Source organism: Bombus affinis, chromosome 12, assembly GCF_024516045.1.
Source record: "Bombus affinis isolate iyBomAffi1 chromosome 12, iyBomAffi1.2, whole genome shotgun sequence".
NCBI classification, from domain to species: Eukaryota; Metazoa; Arthropoda; class Insecta; order Hymenoptera; family Apidae; genus Bombus; species Bombus affinis.
This window is the reverse complement of record NC_066355.1, coordinates 12,042,270-12,064,585: the sequence shown is the minus strand read 5'-3', so window position 1 is coordinate 12,064,585 and position 22,316 is coordinate 12,042,270. Positions and strand designations below refer to the sequence as shown.

Genomic DNA, 22,316 nt, shown 5'->3' with positions numbered 1-22,316 from the left:
TGCTACTGAACATGCTTATAATTTTTGAGAAACATTTTACAGAATAAGCACATTTCATTGTAAACAAGCTGAATGAAATTACTTAAACAGATTTTTACATTTGGTGTTAAATTATTTTTACAGCTAAATATTATTCCACTCGTAAACAAAATAATAATAATTATATTCGCAGGAAATTAATATTTTATTAGTTTCTGAATTACGTTTTCGAAGGCATAGATATTTTTGTTATCAAATTGTTTCATCGGTCCATTTACAGCATTATTCTATCAACTAAAGTAGTTCTACGGAGATCAAAGTATTTTACAGAAGGCACTTTATATATGTTACAAATGTAAAGGAAGTGCCAGTATTCTAAAATGAAGGTAATGTAATCGCTCTAATATGTTCTATACATCCTATACCTCTAGAAGGGCGACACATTAACATCATCAAGATTGTTATGTTTTAAAAAATTGTGTCTACATAACTATATAGGTGGTATTATATTATTTCAGTTTTTCGACTACTTAGACTTTTCTTTATCAATGCCCAATCTTCAAGGATGTCCGCATCATTAAGCATGTAAACAATATAAGGTCCAGCAACTGAAACAGCTCTTCTTCTTTCAGTGTGGTTTCTGCGCCTTCTACCATTAGAATTCAACCACAGATCTGCGTGAATATCAACATTATTCCTATCTTCTTCTAGTCTACGTATTTTTTCTTGTAAATCATTATGGATGCAATCCCAAATTAATTCTTTTTCACTTTCAAAATTCTGTAATGCAGCTTGTTCTTCCGCTAAGAATTTATTTTGGATATTTTGTAGTCTATATTGCTTTAGTATTCCAGCTACTTCTGTTTTTGTTTTCATATTTTCTTTTAATCGTTCCAGCGGTACTAAATATTCTTCAGATTTTCCGACTCGAACTTCTCCCAATTTTGTATCTACTTGGGTAATTCTTTCACGGTAAAGCCTGAAGTTATAAAAATTAAAGCGTTCAATTCAAGTCCTTCTATATAAGGACTCGTACGTAAGAGAAAGTTTTATCATACGAAAAGATCTGCTTACTGCTCTTTGAGAAGCGTAAATTGTCTTTCTAAATCTACTAAGTTTTCCATGCATTCGTTACGTCGCCTTTCACATTCATCCTCGTCCATCTCCGAAGAATCATCGCTGTCGCTATGTTCTGCGCTACTGTCACACGATGCAGAGCTTTGATTACTTTCGTTGCTGTCGTGAGACATTTCCTCTCCTTCTGCCTCAGATTCATCTTTAACGCTTGGCATCTGTCAAAATGTTACAATTACCTACAGAATTAAGTAGCAACAGATTGGTATAATATACTAGATGTATATAAAAATATCCAAGTTATATTTAATTTGGATGAAAATTGTTTTGAAAATATTTAACTTTAAAATTTATATTATAGCAACATAACCATAAAAATGTATTGTATACGTATAAAATGTTATATAAATTTCTCTTTCACTACTTGTGAAATTATTAATGTCATTATGATTTTCGATAACTATACGTATACTTATTTATGTTATATTATATTAATATAAATACATACTCACTGTCAAATAATTATGTACGTTTCTTTCTAAAACGATGTTATTAAATAGTAAATATTTTGAAGATAAAGTAGTATCCTTTATCTAGTCAATGGTCAGATACAAATAGTTGATTTCATACAGTATGAAAAATACTACTTTAAGGATAGATCTTGACAAAAATGCTTTTTAATACAGGCACCTTCCACGTGGATTTCTCACGACTCGATACGAGCAATTTTCGAACGGATTTGCCCAGGCCTCGGTACATGAGCGTCGAGGCATGGATAGCAGTTAAAATGGCGTCGAAGAAACGCATAAAATACCCTACAAGCGCTCAATTTTACATAGTTATAATTTTTAGGTCTCCGGATTCCGTAATTTCAAACGTGCATATTTGGATTGTATATATCGAAATACATACACAGGATAGCAAATAACCATTTTATCACATTCGTATATTTAGTTAGATAGGAGTATGGTTGATGAAAATCAGCCTTTAATCTGTGCCTAAATAAGTACTTTTATATTTAAATAAAATATCAGTGGTGTTAATTAAGTACATTTACAATTAAGGTTGGTATTTAAGTAGGTAAAGTGGATAAAAATATTCACAAGTCCCAAATATTTTATATTTTTATAACAGCGAAGGTGTAAAATACCGATACACAACGAAATACTATCTCGCAAAGAGTTATAATATGATTATAATCTAACTTTTACTTCCGGGTTTAGTTTTTCGCGCCGTTTTGCCGTTTTGCTCGGTGTTCCTTCCGATGTTTCTTGTGGGCAACGATCAAAGGGCTGAACGTTTTATAAACATGCATGAAAAGGAGAATCTTTTCAAATTTTCTTATACAAAATTGTGTTTTGTAAATGTAAATGTTCTATTAACGTCACACCGAAGATAATTAGTAACCAAGTTGTTACAGTCGTAGCGGTAGTAGTATTAGTAATTGAGAAAAAGTAGAATTTTTATTATTTTTCCCTTTATCGTTCTTTTTATCGTCGATTATTTTGTTATATAAAATACCAGAGAATGCCTTTGATTATTCTCGCAGTAACGAGAGTGATAAAAAGTGTTAAAGAAGGGAAAAGATGAAATAAGAAGAGGAAGAACGAAGAAGCGACGATGGCAATTGTAAAGAAAGGTACGAATTGTTTAATACGTCTATACAGTGGTTTATTAAAATAACATTTATCGAAACAACATTTTGCTCCTGATCATCGATATTAATACGTTTAACGCCAGTACGTTTAAATATGCTTAATAGTAACAGAAACGTTTTGGAGGTCTTACTTTGTCATTAGTGTCATGTGTACTTGACTCGCAATCAAAAACGTATGTACGTATGTATGTATGTATGTATGCATATATGTATGTATGTATGTATGTATATATGTGCAATAAGATGCGTATATCCGACATATGTATGTACGTCGTGAAATTGATGCGAAAGAACTACGAAATGAAAGGGAATGAAGAAAATATTTATAACCTATGTGTACATACATAATATACACATATATAACGAAAGCAGTTAGAAAAAAAAGTATGTGCATATATATATATATATATATGTTTTTTGTTTTTGTTTCTTCTAATTCTTTTCGTGCATAATATTCCATTCGTACAAGATAAGACATTTAAACTTGGATAGAACAAACAGACATATAATGCAATATTCGCAAAGTGTAAAGTATACTAGGAATTAATGTATACGATATACACACATATTTCTCGTGTGCTTTTCACGTTTCGCGAAAACTTTCGATTACGTAGGACTGTTTGCGCGCGAAACGAAGATACATACATACAGTCCGTTTCGGATTTTCTTCTCCCGTATCAAGTTCTTTCGTTTCTATTCGCTCTTTTCGATCAAATTAAAAATTTGTCACACACGAGACGGTTACGGTAAGAATTCTTTTACTCCAAACGATCAGTAACACATACAGGGGGGAAATCTCTGTTTCGAGAATATAATTTCGCAAGAATCGCAAGTCTTGGAAAATAAATATAAATCAAGAAAGATGTAGGCACTTGACTTTTCACATATAATTTTCACTTTCATTCATGATACGAAATTGTATTCAACGTATAAAAGTTCTACTTTTGTTGGGGGAGGGGAGGGAATGGCGGTGGCGATGACGGTGATACTTGCTCCTTCCGGAAGGAGATGCGTGTCTTGGAGTCCCTGGAGGAAATGTTCAATTATCATAAGTCGAGCAAATAGTTCCTTACCATACGCATCTAGTGTGCCGTATGTAGTTTGGTGTTGCAGCGGATCTTTTTGCTCATCTGTTTCGTGTACCGATAATTTTATGTAGATTTTCTAAATAATCGTTTCATGCGACATTTGCCATAGCGGCACGGTGCTTCTTTCAAACGATACTTGTTCTAAGACGGTTTTCAATGAAATACATACGTCGTATCAGCAGCGTAATCAACAGCGATCGAGTTACATTTACGGAAAATTAACGAGAGAATCGTGTGTCTGAAAACAATTTCTTTCAATCTATGACTAAAGAAGTTGAATTATCGAACCGCGAAGGGCTGTTTTCTTACTTCGTCGGTCGATCTTTCTTTTCGTTATGTACGCGATCGTGCTTACATCGTACACGATCGTGAATGAATTCATCGTTAGCAACTTTGTCAAGTCGGACAGTTTGAAAATCGGCGTTCACCACTGGATAAGATACGAAACTGAGAAAAGTTTTCGCTGTATCAATACCGTATTACTGTAATACCGAAATGCTAATTACACATCGACGTAGTTGCGTTGTTGCGCGCAAGTGCGAACGAATTATTCCAAGTTGTCAATGCCGGAAGATCGTGTATTACGTTTCTTCCCCTCCTAGTATCGAACACGTATTTTCTCTCTGGGGCAAAGTACTCGTCATTTCTGTTTCTCGCTCGTCAAGGAACAATTTTAGGATACGTTGGGGCGAGTCGTGATCGCATTTTTAATAGATAAAGTAGGCCTCGTCTGACTTATTTTGTACGTACTATTACCTAATATGTTCTGAGTTTTGTTGAAGTTACTTTAATGTTACGTATACCGCGTTAGAACGTTTCGGAAGACATGGCGAATATTCGCTCGAAGAAGAGAGAACGGCGGAAAAAATACAAATATTATTTATTATTTACATGTCGATAAATGGTGACCCAGCGTTTTAGTGCAAACGAATTATTGCGTACGTACATGGATAGTCTTTTTTCTTTTTTTTTCTTTTTTAAACGATGTTTATCGATAGCCGGCAATCTATCGGCTGTAATTCGAAGTGAAACGCGACAGTTTTATTTGTTATTTACACGCGTAGCGGTGGTAAAGAGTTGGCGTTAGTAGGTGCGATTTTAACGGAATACACGTGATTTTGGAAACGCGTATTTCTGCGGACAGGTTTCTGTTCCGTGTACGTAACACGTTCTGTAGTAACTGATAGACGATTGACTCGTAATTGTTAGAAAAACCGACGACGATTCGATATCCTCGACAACGAGCGACAGAAATAAATTGACCTCAGAGAGAAATTGGAGATAGTTGAGTATATACGGCATGGAAGATATAGAAATAAAGCGGTTCCATGTTTTAAGAACCACGTGGGAAATTGACATTGCGCGAAAGCACGCGTCCCAATGTTCGCATACTTTTCGTTTTTAATCGCGGATAAAAATCTACATAGTTGTCTTTTGACGGTCAAAGGTTACGCGCATCCGTATACATATATAGTATGTTTTTTTAATTACAAAAATGATGTCACTACGATGGAAACATGTTCCTGTATTATCTGCAAATAACGGAGCTGATCCGTATATGGATAGCAATATCATGATGGAGGATTTACACAGGCGAGAGTCTGGTAGGGGAGACACTGATGTTTATTTTGCTTCTCAATCGATTATAGAATTTTCAAGGTATCGTTAATTCGCTACCAATGACGCTTGGCCGTTGAATTACTTCCTACGAGGTAAATACAATTTGCACAACGAAGTAATCAAGAATTCGTAGAAAATAATTATTCGTATAGTAATGAATATATGTATACAATATAATATTATCGTTACATATACACATATCGTATTATATAGGTATATAAATCTGCAATCTCTGGATGTCGAGTTTTATTTGGAATTTTTTATTCATTGCTACTTACTTGTATTACAATTCTCTCGTTCTAACTTGTTCCTTCGATCGACGTAATGGCTTTCTTTGAATTCGCTTGGTTCGCTCTTCAGAGTTATCAAATTTGCGTTTCTACACGTTGTACGTGAATCGTAGAAAATTAACTATTGCTTCAGGAATAGAAATAATTAGTCTGTTTCGTATTTTGTTATTAGAAAAAATAGTGTAATATTTATAGAGGCAAATGTAGAATAAGCGGTACGGTACGCTTTTATGTGTGTGTATGTGTGTGTATGTGTGTTTTAAATAGATATTTTGTATCGTTTCAGTATGATTAAATGTTACATTGCATTTTTAAACTTTTAACATTGTACATTAACGAATACAATTTTTTTTTTACATAAAAGCTACTAAGAATTTGTAATTTTGTAAAATGGTAATGCACGATAGGGGGATAAGTGCAAGGTTATTGCGGGATCGTATAATAGTACAATATTATTCTACCATGTAATACATATACGAGTTTTCGACGTACAGTAACCTGTATTTCGATTAATTTCGAAAATAGATGCTCCATACAACCGTAACTATACATACCGCATGTATTGTATCGTGTGCCTCGATTTACTTACTCTTTGTATGCCGAGTTGCGAACAATACAAGTCCTAAGACGATCAACGCATGTTCTACGGTTGTTCGCGAAAGTATATACGTGTACACAGAGCGAAACATTGTTTCGTACGGTCGAGAAATTTTACAGGTCACGATTTTTATAACCCATCGATAGAAATAGTTACATCGTGAAATTAACGACAAGGCATTGATATAATTAAATAGATGGATCTGCAAATTTTCTTACGATCGTGGTTCGGAACGCGTTTTGAAAAAAAAAAAAAAAAAAAAAAGAAAGAAAAAAAGAACAATCGGAGCAACAGTTGGAACGTTATCTTGAAAACTGCAGCGACTAAAAATGTAAAAGTGCGTCATTTATTCGCCAACGCTTTGGATCGCAAGCATGGCGATAATTTTCGCGGTAATCGTAATTATTATTTTCGATGATATATCTAATCCGAAAAGGTTGGTCCATTCTAACAGCGACTTATCGGCATTTTCATTCGATCGATCTTCTGCTGGTTCGTTTATCCAAACCAGCCGAATATGGTCCGATAGATCGGATTTTGGGAAAGCTAAGCTCTAGTTGCAATCGCACCACTTATCTATGATGTTGCACGCACACGTGCGCCATTGCATCTTATTACGGTTATGAACGGCCTAATGGGATTCTGTGCTTTCATAGAATACAGGTTATCGATTTCTTTGTTATCCGTTGTAGCACTTTCCAATATTGCTGTCGCTTGTAACGAGACGACTTTGAAACGCTTCGCGACACACGAATCAACGACAGCTGTGTATGGTTGTGGCAGATATAACGAAACACGATTCGTAATTTCCCATCGAACATGTGTACGTATATATATCTCGTATGTGAAATATATGGTACGTGGTACGCAAATACCAATGCTTTTTCCATTTTACGATAATTCGTATTTCCATGTCTCGAGATGATACGCTCTGTAACGTTGATTTCTTTACTTTCGCATATACACGTATATAAGGGCAACGAAAGATTCAAGATTCGCAGAAAGTAATTGAAACCGGTTGAACTTGATATTCTTACCCGTGATTACCTTACACCGCTTCAAATTACCTTTACTTTTCTCTTTTTATATCTACACATATATAGTTGATCGAATCATGGATCGAAATAAATTAATAGAAAGACATATTTTTCCGTTCGATCGAATTTCTTATGTCCCGTGATTCGTCTCGTTATATGGTCTCACGTTGCGACTATTTCGTATCACGAGCGATAGAAACGTGTCCTACGTGATTTATGTAATCCAAGGTTCTCGTAAATAAAAGCGACGATCGACTTTGATTGGTTCAAGGTAACCGCTATTCTCGTATCAGTCATCGAGCGTCTATCGAGAGCCAGATGTGTGTGTGTGTGAAATCGTTTCAGTTGCGTTTGGGCTACAGCTTTAATTATAAAGCTTTCAACCGTTGTAAAGCTTTTCGATGAATTTTTAAGCCAAACAAAGTACGATACAGCTGTAAAAGGATAAATTGGTTTAAAAGAAAGAGAAACTATGAAAGAAGGGTACAACTATCTAAGTGTACAACTATCTTTTTATATCGTTTTCAATAAAAAATGTTAAAACCAACTCTTATCGCAATACTATCGTCATTCGGATTATCGTGTTTTTGTTAATATCACGTTACTTCGTCGTTTCTTAAAAGCTTATTTCTTGCCAAAATTGAAATCTTGTTAAAATCGCTTTTAACATCGTCAACTTGTTTACGTATTACGTATACTCTCGTTCCTCTAATTCCGCTAAACTTCTATGTTTCTAAAGCGCATCGTAAAACTTCGTCCTGTAATTCGATAGGAAAAAGTATCTTTGCCTTCTCCCTCACTGATACGTGCATTAACGAGCAAAGAAGGGTTTTGTTCGAGGGTTTCTCGTTTTTCTAGAAATTATAATTTCGTTACTCTGTATCTAATATAAAAAGAAAAAGTATGTTTTATACTCGCAAGATACAAAATATGTATATAATGTACGATGTAAAATATAAAATATAGATGTATATATATGATATTAGAGAGATATTGAAATTTATTTAAAATCTAAAGTTTGGTGATAATAAAATTCTCGCGCAAGGATATTGTCTTGTATTTATGTTAGTTGATTAGTCAGTGATTGATCGATTATACAGATTGTTCGCAAAAACTGAACGGAAACTGAACGGAAACTGAACGGAAACTGAACGGAAACTGAACGGAAACTGAACGGATCAAACTAAATCGACGATCGTCCATTTCTGGTTGCGTTACTTTTCTCTCTTTTTTAACTTGTACAAGTTGGACAGAGCTAAGATTTCAGATTTCCGTATTCGAGTGTTTTCGTGAATAAATATTTCGCGGAAACTTTTCAACGTGAATAACTGCTAATCGTAATTGCTGGCAGTCAATTCGCTCGATTGAAACGATCCTTGATACGCGTGTGTACCATATATACATGGCTGAAATTCCATAATCGATAGCGCGGCGAAGCGAGGATCCATCGAATAATAAGGTAACGCTATTTTTGTAGAATCTTTGCTCCCTTTTACAACCTGCCGAACCATTTCATCCCGAAACTTTCGTATTTCGTATCATGTTCAAACAACGTGTACGCGTTATGTTGTGAATACGTACATAATAATACAAGTATACGTACGTGTATATGAATAATCGCGAGAGGAGACTGTGGGATCGTGTTCGACCGATACAAATAATTAAACGGTGAAAAGCTTTCTTCCGCAAAGTTGCGAGTTTACAGAAACGTCAAACGAGAACGTTTTCTTTGGCCGTCAAGAGAGTGAACGAGATACGATAATCATAGCCATTTCCATGTCCGAGACCTGCTCGAAGGAAAAAGATTTCAAACCTAACTACAAGCCATAGGGCATCCATCCGTTTGTGCCTCTGTAAAGAAAAAGTTACACAAAGATTTATCTCTGTCTCGCTTCCATCGAATACGTTCGATCGTACCGATCGCACATCGCGGATCAGAGAATCCGGAGAAACATACATACTTTTTTTTTATACATACTTTGCAACAAACGAACGATCGCGCCATCGGCTGATTTAATCGTTCTCATCGATGGTATCGATCTCATTGCTTTCGAATCTCGGTTTCTTCTCGAAAACTACGACTGCCGATAGAAAAAGAGATCAGCGAATCGGCAAATCAGTTTTGTTCCTTACAAACGAAAAGGCTAAGACGACTAGGATTTAGCAGTGCCGCTTTGCGCTTTGTCGTTCTGAGCTTTGTCGAAACCGTCGATTAACGTTTCGATGATGAATTTGATCGTCACTTTGTAGGTGCTCTCCACGTTCTCCGAGTATCGATCTTCCAAAGTTCGCTTCACGGCTTCTAAGAATGGTTGCTCGATTTTCTGAAAATAAAATTCATTGAGAGAGGAGTAGGAGGGGCGGGGGGCGGGGGACGTGGGGGGCAGGAGAGAGAGAGAGAGAGAGAGAGAGAGAGAGAGAGAGAGAGAGAAACGTCAAATGGGTCAAAGTCGAAATAAAATTCTTAACATTTACGAATATTTTTAGCTAATTAATAATCGTTTGCCTCCCGTTTCATTTCGTTTCATATACGTTCCTATAATTGTTAACGAATGCCAAGTTTAGTAACTTGTAGACGATTTAGAGTAAAATACTAGTTGTACGCGTTTCCGTGTCCATCGATCGAGTCGATATCTGCAAAAGTTTTGCAAACCATAATAACATTACCAAAAACATCGTGCAAAGTATTACATACAAGTTTCGATCAGACACGATCACGCTCGAAAACTATTCGATCCATGTTTGATTTTGTGATGTGTTTACTTATTTAAGAAATATCGCACGATAAAGATTATATTACGTTGTAGTACGTGGAAGGCTCGCGATTCGATGGGTGTTGGATCGAAGCGGCCTAACGAGGAAGCGAACGGGAGAACAGAGTCGGGAGAAGAATTTTCGGGAGAAGAAGAAAAAAGTAAAAGAAAAGGAAAGCAAATTTGTAATATCATCCCGTCTGTTATATGGTATGGTGTAACGTCGCTACGGTGTATCGCACACGGTATACGTATTACTGTCCAACTTTGTTTCGCTGAAACAAATGTATCTCGTATTTTCAGCAGCGACGATAGAACGTAACGAATGTACGAAGGGGTTAGGTTCGAGACGCGAGAAAATCGGAAATCAAAGAACTTTTATTCGACTATCGTTGACGAGAAACCGTAGTACAGTAACTGAACGTTGGACAAAATCTCGGTGCCTACACCGAGACGTTTTATTCGATCTTTGATCGCGTCGCTTTATCGCGTTCTAGTACTACAATTTTGGGAAAATGTTCATACATTTGTGAAATAGTAACGCGATAACGAACGACGCATAGCATTTGTTGGCAACGATGATATCAAGTATGTAACAAGTTGCGAACAATTTACTTTTTACGAGCTTACCCAAAAGTACTGTGGATTAAAGTCAGGAATCTTTGTATGCGTGGCTCCGACTTGATGAAGACAGGTGAGGAAATCATCCATATTGTCGAGTCCTCTGATACCTTCGTCCAGAGCAGCCATTACTTTTTCCGCGTGTTTGCCCAATTCTACCATATCGAAGCGCTCCTCTTTCGATTTCAAGTCGAGAAAACGCGAAAACATTTGCACCAATTCCTCGTTTTCCTCGAACAACCTGCGAATGAACGAAAGAGTAAACTTATAAAAAGTCGAAACTCGGTATCCTACTTTCCCTGTCGTCGGTTCGCGTAGTTATTTTGTAATTAAAATTGACGGAATACACGCGCTTTATACCGTTTCCTATTCTTTAGCGACAAACAATATATCTTTAAAGACGCGAAGAAGAAGAGAAGAGCACGTGTTTAAGATAAAATTTCGAAACTGCGACACGTAATTGTACGAGACGAAGATCGAGATAGGAGGAAAGATTAGTTTGCTAATGTTTATTAATGTTTAGCGATGCGTAGCGTTATTTATCGAAAGATACTTTTTTCTTTCTACTTTCTATAAAAAGTGTCCAAAGTTGAGAGTAAATTTTATTAAATAAAAATTACATCGTCATTTTGTCTACGACTTTATTCTATATTCGAATAAAATCGTGTTTCAACGTTTTTACCTATGACAAGGAAAAGTACTTTGTTTTTCTTGAATTCTGTAGGCGTTTGCAGGCGTAAATCTCGTACTTGGCCTTTAGGAGATAGAAGCTTTTACGATATATCCTGTGTACTTTCTCCGAAAGTAAAACTCGCGAAACTTGGTCCGTGACACGGTCGAGGCAACGCTGTCGTTCCATAAGACTTTATCTTTGTTTCCTTCCTTTACTCGCTTGGTTTTATAGCGACCGTTTCCTCGTTTTCGTGTCAGATATTGTTTTTAATTTTCGTTATCATTCATCTATTCGTTGTTTTATTCGTGTCTCTCGGCTTTGCACGACTTCCGGCTATCCATCGCGTTGAACTTTTCGTTCGATCGCTTCTTCTACGGCTATTTTATTTCGTATACGCGCACATGCATACGTACGGTACGTAGAACGTTGAAAGGTCCCTAAAGTCTTCGTTCCCTAGATTTAATACGAACATTTTAAAATCTGGCACCGACGAAGCTCATCTTTTTAGGTAAGACGAGTGTCGCCGCATCGATACTCGCTACGCTCGTAATAAGTATTTCTGTCTCCAGTTTTATTCGAATCGCGTTTCTTCTCTTTCTACGTTTAATTAGCCGTTCCGCGACGACTGCCACGACCACGACCACAAACCTATATTTCCAACGACGCGTTGCGCTTCGTTTTCTTCGGTTCTTAAGCGGCTAACTAAAAATTTTAGTTTTCACTTTGTAGAAGGCTCGTAAGATGTTGAGCAACGAGCTTGGACATTTCGTTTCGATATATAAATTAAACAAATTATTAACGCATCGCGCGTTTATCGTTATATTGTACGTATAACCTACTTTACAAGTGTCGCTTTTTGCGTTATGTAGCAACGTTATATAGCAATATGCAACTTTGTACATAATACATAACTTTGTAGATGCGATGCAACGTAAAGACACATTGTACGTGTACGTGTACGTGTACACGATCCATGTGTGTTGGTGTCTGGAACGAATGGAATCGATAGTAAGGAACTTTGATAAGGCCCTTGAGACGCGAATAGCTTTTCAGAGGTAATTATCGGCTTTGATGTTTCGTAATCGATCCGCCAAATTTGTTATATCGTAGTCTGCGCATACTAGGAGAATTGCTCGAGACGCAACGTTTCATAGCTTAGATGCCAATTTAACGAACGAAACGAACGAAACTTCTCGAAGAATTAGATAAGAAGAAGAGTAAGTAATAAGAAGGAGGTTTGATTAAACTTGAAAAGTAGATCGTTAAATTGGAAGGAAGACGACGATGAAGAACGATACTCGAACAAGTTGTATGGATGCGTAGGATGCAGGTAAAAATAAATAATAAAAAGGTTGCCTCTGTCTGCGTCAGAAACGCTTCGATACGCCGGTAACCGACGATTGTCAATTTCCAACGGCTATCGACCGTCGTTTGTCGCATCCCATGTGAGTAACCCAGCGAGTAAGCTCAGCCAGCATATATGCGACGCGACACTCTTTTTTCGGTTTTTCACCAACGGAGAAAGCGGAGCATCTACCGTCGTTAAAGAGATCGTATCCAGCAACTGGAGCGCTATCGATCACGAAAAAGGGCGAACATTTCGTTTCTACGTGTACATGTTACTTGTCAATTACGTTGACGGTAAAGATAGCCGTAAAGCCGATAGCTTCTTTGATAACGCGCTTGATTATATTCGAAACGATATCGAGCTTTGCGATTTCAAAATGTCCGCCTTTGTTGGAAAACTTCTCGTTTTATTTGTTTATCGTAACGAATAAAAAGAAATCCTTGCTTCTCGATTTAGGCGATCTTTCTAGCTGCTCTTTCATTTTCATTTAGACAGAGCTGCAAGTACGAAGAGTAGGCGAGTAGTAAGAAGATAAGTCGTCCACTTGTTTCAAGACGAATATAGTTGAAAATTACAAGATTGGCGATGCTTGACAATTTAAATAGCAGGAAATAGCGAGAAAAGAAAGAAAAAGATGAAGAGATAGAGGTAAAGAGATGGTCGGAGGAGTGAAGTTGGTTAGGAGAAACGGGTTAAGTTTGAAAGAAAGCACGAAGGCGTACGGACGAAGAAAGATGGAGAATAAGGAGGAAACGAAATGAAAGGAACGAGAGGAACGAACGATAGGTTTGAAAGCGGACGAAAAATAGCAGGGAGAATGGAGGAAAAAGGAAGAAACGGGATAGACTCGTCGATTTCACGTCGACTCGCCTAGAAATGACAGACACGAACGCACTATTTCTGCGCTTGGTCACGCGAATAGTCTGAAAATGCCAATACGAGGAAGTCCATTGTTCGTTAACAGCTGGGATAGAGAGGGAGAAACAACGATCGCCTGCGTTTCACGTCGGAACCTTCAATCCTCGAACGCTCGTTAACATTGAGAAACAGAAGGTAAAAAAATAAACGTGGCCGCGTGTATCGTTTAGTCGTTGTTAATCGCTGTTTATTCGTTACGTTCGCTGTTTCACGAATACCTTGGCGAGGCTATCTTCGAGGCTATATCATCGCGAAGCTATAATCGACACATCGATACCAGAGATGGAGGGATGAAAAATTCCACCATAATTTTAATACGAATTTCACATGAATTTAATTACATACTCTGTTAATAATTTATTTTCCGATTAACAATCGCGTGATATTTGTCAGAGCGTACGGACCACGGTTTCGATTAGGAATCGGAATCGGAAGAGGGATAAATCTGTGCAAAGATACGAGTGGAAAATATACAGACTATCGTATCATCCACGCTTCTATACTTTGCTCCGTGGTTGATTATTGGTTCACGGAGGGTCGAATCTGTGCGGTTTTTTCCTCGGTCCACGATAAATTATTTCAGGGTAGCCCTTTGTAGGCATATCCCGTACGCTCTAATTACGCCGAGAGTGCATCGATATCAGGAATCTCGTCGATTCAGTAACAAGTGGATAGATAAAGATAGAAAACAAAGGGAGTGAAAGAGATGGACGCGTGTACGCTAAAAGGGTAGCAAGTAAACGAGGAGCAGCGAATAACGGAATCATTCGTCGTCGAACGTCATTTATCGGACATCGGCGAGGAAAGCGTAATTAGATGGCGACTACTAAACTTATAAATCCTCCTTTGTAGATATGTATTTGCTCTTTCTACTCGGATTTTTCATCATCGTGGAACGGGCAGACCAGCGACTATCGTAAATAGATTGTTTGCTGGTAATTCTGAAAACGACAAAACGATAAAGTAAATGTAGTACGTAGATTGTAATTTGACCGCGATACTTGTAAATTATAAATTATAGTTGTAGGCATAATCGTTTCATAGTTAACCGAGAATATGTTGCAATGCGTAACATTCGATGAATTATATCCGCTCTGATTGTTTCTCTTGTACGTGTACATGTATATTAAACGCAATTATCGATTATTCGATAAGTAAAATTATTATTCGCTACCTTGAATTATTAAATAATCGATAGCCGTTATTCGCGTTACATTTCGTTCGACTCATTCGAAACATTCGTAGAATAGAGAATATTGCTCTGGTTTCGTTAATTTATAATTTCCAACTATCTTTGATACATTCTTTTTTCCTCTTTTATCATATTATTTATTATATTTTCGATACAAACGACGAACGATACAAACGGAAGAAGGATGCTTTTAATTTTTCAGTAAAATACAATAATTCGACAAGACATAAGAGATACGAACGTTTCGCGAGACTATGTAATTCACGTTCGACTAATGAAATGAAAATTTGTATTCGGAATAGAGTTAAGCGAATACACGATTCCGACGTCCTTCCTGTTTCCCCGATAATCTCCTTTATCGAAGCATTTTCATCGTTTTCCAAAGTTTGTCGTTCGGGGCTAGTTAACGTTTCAAGGACGCGACTGACCAATAAATTGGCAAATGGAAATCGTAAAATACGACTCGTAAAATACGAGTTTAAGAAAAATGAAATTAAGTGGGTTGTAGATTGAAACGTGGAGTCGCAGTGATGCGTGTGAATTTCGTCGTAAGAGCGAAATCGATTAAGAAAGGAGAACCGAGAGTGGAATACCGAGTATAGGTAAAATCTAATATCGGATGACGCGTTATAGCGGAGATTTCGGGTCTAACCCTTACCTGGATTATCGATTTTACTTTTATAAGCGGCGTATAACGCCGTTCGTGTATAGGAAATTATTTAGAACTGCGTGTAACATCGGAGAAGCTGCTCGTTATCTACAAAATAATTTAACAACTTACGATATAATTTCAATTTTGTCTGTTTCTTTGACACGTTGATCGCCAACGAACGGTCTTGCGTGTTCGGTGAAACGGCTTCCCTAGCCTAATTTCTATGCATTCTTACGCTTTGCATTATTTATTTTGCCATCTTTCGAGATGCCATATTTTCTTCTATTTGCCGCGAAACAGACAAAAGGATAGCACCTAGTCGAACAAACGAGGAAACGAGTTTTCATTTATACTCTGTTCACCATGATCCACACGATGATCCGAACGAAGGATTTACGCGTATTTAGTATGTTTTAGAGAATTTTATCGATCAAATTCTAACTATACAATATCTAACTCTAAATATCGTTACTCTTGTCCACGCTCGATCATTCTACTGTTCGATCGTTGCTCGAAACCTCTAGTTTCGACTCTTTAAAATTTTGCCGGCAAATACATACGTAGACGGAACCGACGCTTTACGAACAGAGTAATTACATATTTACATTTTTCCCGTATAATTTCCTTATAGCGTCTGGTAAACGACATATTCGTATTGCTTGAAAAGTTGAGAGGTTATTATTCGAAAAGTAAAGCGTACGACACTCTTGGAACAGCAAGATCGATCGTTGATATTTTTATACGCGGAATTTATTACTTTGTAGGAGGAAATGGCAAGACGTTATCCATATCGCGAACATAGTAGAGATAGGTAAAGATGCGAGAAAAACGTATAACGATCGTATAACGATTTGTAATTAATATGCAAAAGTTAACATTTCGCGTTTAAACAAAAAAAAAAAAAAAAAAAAAAACTGTCATTCATTCAGAGTCATTTTTCGAAAATTGAATTCTACGCTGAATTTATCTAAATACGCCAATCACGCTCGGTTATTATAGGCCAATATCTAGAAACCTATCGTTGTTTCACGAAACGGTGGAAAGAGTCAGAAGCCGACATACAAAGACAAACGAAGGGAAATTACGTGCGTTTGACAGAGAAGAAACCTGGGATAAAATCTAGTATCCGTGGGCGAACGGCGAAAAGAAAAAAGAGACAGACGAGGTAATTAATTATCCAATTTAATTATCTGCAAAGGCCTCGTTTCGTGACCCGTTATTTTATTAACTAGCTACACATTTTCTTCTTTTATTTCCGTTATTTTATTTCAAATATGTATCGAATTCCTTTTTTTCAATTCGATGGATACGCTACGCTTTCACGATGAACATATCGTATGCTCAGAATGTCCTTGATTTGTTTCCTCTAGGATAAAAGGAGAAGCACGATACCATGTGCTAGTTGGTAATAGGTGTTTGTGAATTTCGGAGCCAAGTATTATCCTACTACCGTGGAAATTGGAAACATTTCGAATATGATTGGTTTGAAACTGGTGTTATTTCGGTGCACGTAAATTCTGTTATTCAAATGTTTTTATTACTCGAAACGTATCGATCCGAACGTTAGTTGAAGATTTTAGACGGTAGAAAACACGATATACTAGTGATACTTATAATACGTGTCTGTGGAATCTCACGGAAGATACAAAGAAAGGTTGTAACGAACGTGGAAGAACATGCGCTGTTTGGAAATGTGCGTTTGAAAGAAAGTAGTATGAAATAAATTATCGATTTGCGTAATTCTCTCGATAAAAATATAAAAACTCCTTAGAACGGAAATTTTATTACGCGATCTATCGAGTAACCGTGGAATCGAATCGCCATATAAACCAAACCATATAATACCGTATAGTTTGCCAGATTAATACGATTAATTTCCTTGGGTTAGAAAAAGTTAACAGGAACGATTATACCGCCGATGGTATCTCATTGTCTTTTATAATATACGGCCTCTCTCTCGAGAAAAGGTTGATTCGTTCGTAACCGTTGGCTTTATCCGCCTTTAACGATATCGCGTACAAGCACGGATATCGCAAATGGGGGAAAAGATATAGATAAGACTAAGCTCTAAAGGGTTGGCGAGTTTCTCGGATATCGTAATCGTACGATATCGGATCTCTACTTTATCGGCTACCTCTTAAGGAAATTGTAGGTAGTCCGTGAATCCTCGTCTCCCGTTAAAGCGATATAACAGTTCGAACGGACGAAATGTTGACAACTGTTGGCAGGTTATCGCGCGCTAACGACGAACGTCGAAAATTTTAATGACAACGAAACCAAGAACCGACCGATTTCAGTCTTTTAACGATGCATTTTGAACGTTCGAGTCCGGTATTAAACACGACGATAGGACGTTTGACAAACGAAATTGACGAATAGCATCGCTTTCATCGTTTCAATTATCGTACAAAGTCTTTCGAAAAAACGCCTATCTTTCAACAGCATGGTTTTATTTCTTATTATTTCCCGCAATCAATTATATCGCGCTTTTTGTTACGCTTTTTGTTATTGATTATATCACATACCCTTTCTTCTATCTCTGGATTCCAGTGACGTCGTGTACTTAATGCACACTCTAGTGATACGTAATTTTTATAGAACTTTTCTTACGTTTAATACGTAGCGTTAATGCGTTACAAACCTCATGAGCATAAAGACACCGGTCGTTTCTAGCTTTCTGGAGACCGCTTTCCAACTGGCCATAACCGTAAATTTCTGTTTCGCTGTTAACGGAAGCCGTGGGTCCGTGGTAGGTTGATTCGGTGTGGCCAATTTGCTGAGTTCGCAGCCCATGTCGAGTATCGGTGGTCTGTTGCTTTCTTCTTCGGGAATAGAGTTTTACCTTGGAGAACGATTAGTAGATTTAGCCGGATCGAGCGGGAAAAATCTTCGACTCTGTACGAAGCTTCGTTGATCTTCGACTCGCTTCGACCATGCAATCTACAGACACCAATCGCACGGAAATCGATCCGGCCGAAAAACGGACGAGCAAACTTTAATCAAGCGGCGGGCAACCAGCTGGTTTCCCACGGTTTCATCGAATCACTCGCGCTGAAGCGTTTCACTGGATTTTTGCCCCGAAGGATTTAACGTATTAAGAAAAAGGCTAGTCATTTATGATCCGTCGCTCCTCACCACTTGGTTACCACTTTACGAATAATCGATACGATGCAACGTGTTGTTCGATCGCTGGCGTCCCATTCGAAGTTACCGTAGCCGTCGTCGTCGTCGTCGTCGTCGACGTCGTCGTCGTCGAAATCGAAACTGTTACGTTTAAGCGAAAAGTTCAAATCCATTCGTCCTCCTGCTGGTCTCCGTCGTTGATAATTTTTCATTTAAAGTTCATTCAAGATACACGCGAAAAAACGGGAAACTCGTTCCTCCTCCAATATGCTTTATCCTCTGCGAATGTCAAGACGAATCACCAAGTAACAACGAACCACGGTTCTTTCGAGTCTTTTCTCCGGCTGCATCGAATGCAACGATGCTTTGTCGAAATATTCTAGTAGAACGACCGCGGCGGAATACTGTAATTAGAACAACTTGCTTGATAAGTGGTAACGATTCGCTTGGTGGAAAAGGGGAGACGGTGGACGTTGCTAAGCGCGAATGGAGATTTAAGCGCGAGGATTTCGCTTTCTCGATCGTCAACTTGTAATTAGAAGAGAGAGAGAGAGAGAGAGAGAGAGAGAGAGAGAGTTGTATATCGCCAATACAGCGAAATATTTGATTTCGATGCGAGATTTATTATACGCGGTTATAGGGTTTTTACGAGATTTCAAGGTGTTCTCGTTTCGTCGCAAACGTACCGACACGACGCGATGTCGAGACGAATACGCAGAGACGCAGAGACCATGAAAATTGAAAAATTAATCGTCCACTGGAAGAATCAAGAGAATGGAAAAACAAATGTTTTCTATATTCATCTAACGAGAATGTATAATAACATTTCTAGTCCAAGTGTATATTACTCTTCGAGCAAACTGACTTTTCGCCAATATCATCTGTCTCGTTCGATGTTCATAAATATGTAAAAAAAGGAATAAGAAATAATTACCTCTCTGATAAATAGACCTACAAAATAGCCTAATAAATAGGTAAATGTGGTGGAAAGTATCGATCAACGCGCAATTATCGAATTGCTCGAACGACCAAAGACTTGGCTTTTAGCTTTAAAGCTGAAGCGTTAGCAGAAACTAACAAGAAGATACAAAAATTCTCGTTCGACCGTTAACTTTGTAGTTTTAATTGTTAAAGAGATTGGTTTTTGATTCGGAGTTGAACCGATGGGAAATAATTGGGAGAAGAAGGGGAACGAAAGTCTCTTACTCGATGGAAAAATGTAAAACTCGAGGAGGAAGCGACGACGAAGGTGAAAATGAAGGAAAAAGGAAAAATGTTTGAAGGAATAATCAGAAGATGGCAAAGTCGCGAAACAAAGGCACGAAAAGAGAAGAAAGAACGTAAAAATTTGAATAATCTTAAAAGCAGGTTGACCGCGTTACATGGTGTTGGTCGAATAGCTGTAAAATTTACTATCGAGAAGCGAATAATCGATCCGATCCGCGGATCGAGTACGAGTCTCTCGAGTCATCGAGTTAACGTTTACGAAACACGATCAGATGAAAACTTGGAAACGGGAAAATAAATATGAAATCGTTTCCTTCTATTTCACGCTCGATCGAGAAAGAAATACAAAGTACGATGTTGGTGCTTACAAGCAGTACTCGTCGTCGCTTTGACCAATTTGTAGGAAAAGATCTTGTCGATTATTTTACACGGCAAAGCGTAGAAATTAATTGGTAGAAGCAGCACGTATATACGTGCATGTACATGTGTACGTATCTATAAATTCCGTATTAAAGCGCAACCATGCGTTACCAGATCGCGGATGTTTATACAAATGCATATTTTTATCGGAACGAACGAACAGAGCAAACGAATAACCGGAGATTCGTTCCTTGCGCATTTACGTACATCTTTGTGCATTTAAATTTACCATGAACGCATAGACGTCTATATTCTATACGTATTATGGTTCGATCGTATAGGAGGTTTTAATTGCCGTTTAATTACTGCTTGAATCGATCGTAGTAATCCGTCTAGCGATTTAGCAGAATTTGTTTTATCCGACTCGTAGATTAGGAACGAAACAACTGGAAGGTATCGAGCTTGTCGAACGATGGACGATTGTCGCGCAACTACAACCAAATAGGTAGTTGCCAACTATTACCGTAACGTATATACATATTTACTTTTACAGATCCATCTGCTATCTCTGTACGATAGTCGTAGTAACAACAACGGATAAAATCAGTCGAGATTTTCTTTTATCCGTGACGTGATTTTCTTATTTTATGACTAAATTACTCGTGTCGTGGAAAAATAAGCAAGTGGCCGGACACTTGCGAGCAGCGTACAGCCTACAGAACAGTGTACAGAAACAAGCAAGTGGAAGCATATTCGAAACGATGGAAATGTCACCCTTTTTCACTCTCTACTTTACAGTTTTTACTTACTTTTACTAACTTTTCACTGGGTATTGGAAGACCGTTGAATCGACGTGTACGTTAACTAGAAATATTTTTAACGATCACGGGTGCACGAACGCGTATACTATAAAGTTTCACTCTTAAGATTCTGACGATAAGTACATCTCCGGTTGGTTTGGGGCGAGAAGCTCGGTGTAAAAGTATCTCGAGGACTGGAAAAGAAGAAAGTTGAGAAATCAGTGTGATGCTGAACACCGACACCGTGTCGAGCGTTTTCGCACGAATATCAATTCTCGAGACAGTTTCTCTCGTAGGACAGTGCCAGAACGGAAAGGAAAGGAAAGGAAAGGAAAGGAAAGGAAAGGAAACGATAAAGCGACGAAAGATCGTAGTCGGTGTGCTTTTTAGGAAAGCATCGTCCACCGTTCAATTTCCTCCCTTCTCAGAGTAGGGGTAAACGGAGGAAACAGAGAAGCGCGGAAGAATCACCTGGTGGATGGATGAAACACGGTTTCTCTGATCCCCGACGAACCGTCAACCGAATCGATTCGCACGATTTACAAGCCACGAGCTACGATTGTCCTTCCCTTGTTTTAAATAGGTCCTGGCTCGTTGGTCAGCGGAGCGCTGCTTCTGCATTCTGTTCCCTCTTCCTCGTTTCGGTCGAAGGAAGAGAGAGCCGAGAGAATATATGGTTAGCGCGCGCCAGTATCTTCAGCGACGCATCCTTTTCCCAGAGGAGCAAGTTTTCGTTCCGCGTGTGTCTGTACGTGCGTTCCTCGTTCCGAGTAGGCGCGACTGCTGTCGGCGGAGCCGTTCATTCGCCGTTTCCAACGCGGCTTCCAAGGACCTATCGCGATTTTCCAACACGTTCTCGTGGTCACGGTTCCAGTTTTCTATCTTTAGAACGTCTCCCGGGGCTCGGATCGTTCGCGTGACGATGATTTGCGCAACCGTGTTGCCTTCAGCCCGGACGAGCCGAGACTGAGCCACCGGTAACAAGTGCTCGGGTCGAGCACGCACATGCGCGCAGCCACATCCACCCCCTTGTCTTTTCCATCTTCCCTTACAAACCCCTTTCCTCTCCCATCGTCCCTCTCCCTCCATCCCCCTCCATGCCCCTCCATCCCCCTTCATCCCCCTTCATCCTCCTTCATCCTCCACCGCTTATTTCCTTCCCCACTCGGCGTTAATCTTTCTCGATACAACCTGCGACCAATTAATCGAGCGCTTTGCGCTTTTCTTCACCGGCCGAAGCAACGAGTTCCTCTTTCACTCTCGAGCGTTTTCGACGTCGCAAGTCGCGTCGGACTGGATTGCATGG

The 22,316-nt window shown here is 38.4% G+C and overlaps 3 protein-coding genes across 9 annotated transcripts in view; 1 reads left to right on the top strand and 2 right to left on the bottom strand.

Moving 5' to 3' along the window:
* LOC126922851 (breast cancer metastasis-suppressor 1-like protein) lies at positions 1 to 1,836 on the bottom strand. Of its 4 annotated transcripts, none has more exons than XM_050735799.1 (3): positions 1,566 to 1,836; positions 1,054 to 1,292; positions 1 to 958 (listed from the first exon to the last, which is right to left on the bottom strand). In XM_050735799.1, exons 2-3 carry the CDS (start codon positions 1,269 to 1,271, stop codon positions 484 to 486), a joined length of 693 nt encoding a protein of 230 aa, XP_050591756.1. In that variant the 5' UTR covers positions 1,272 to 1,292; positions 1,566 to 1,836; the 3' UTR covers positions 1 to 483. The 4 variants fall into 4 exon arrangements, with proteins under 4 accessions (XP_050591756.1, XP_050591754.1, XP_050591757.1 ...); XM_050735797.1 differs by having other exon boundaries at positions 1,054 to 1,271; XM_050735800.1 differs by having other exon boundaries at positions 1,584 to 1,836.
* Positions 1,837 to 1,982: 146 nt separating this feature from the next.
* Positions 1,983 to 22,316, top strand: part of LOC126922803 (MAP7 domain-containing protein 2-like) — a 67,238-nt gene continuing 46,904 nt past the window's right edge. For both annotated transcript variants that reach the window (XM_050735700.1, XM_050735705.1), the window contains exon 1: positions 1,983 to 2,692. The gene's annotated coding sequence lies outside the window, so the exon portion shown is untranslated. The remainder of the gene's footprint in view (positions 2,693 to 22,316) is intronic.
* Positions 8,589 to 21,988, bottom strand: LOC126922853 (globin-1-like). Of its 3 annotated transcripts, XR_007712955.1 has the most exons (5): positions 21,482 to 21,988; positions 18,142 to 19,027; positions 10,727 to 10,958; positions 9,322 to 9,667; positions 8,589 to 9,194 (listed from the first exon to the last, which is right to left on the bottom strand). XR_007712955.1 is itself a non-coding variant. In XM_050735801.1 (4 exons), the coding sequence occupies exons 2-4, from the start codon at positions 18,291 to 18,293 to the stop codon at positions 9,497 to 9,499; spliced, it is 555 nt and encodes a 184-aa protein (XP_050591758.1). In that variant the 5' UTR covers positions 18,294 to 19,027; positions 21,482 to 21,988; the 3' UTR covers positions 8,589 to 9,496. The 3 variants fall into 3 exon arrangements, 2 of the variants coding, with proteins under 2 accessions (XP_050591758.1, XP_050591759.1); XM_050735801.1 differs by having other exon boundaries at positions 8,589 to 9,667; XM_050735802.1 differs by lacking the exon at positions 21,482 to 21,988 and adding an exon at positions 21,020 to 21,463 and having other exon boundaries at positions 8,589 to 9,667.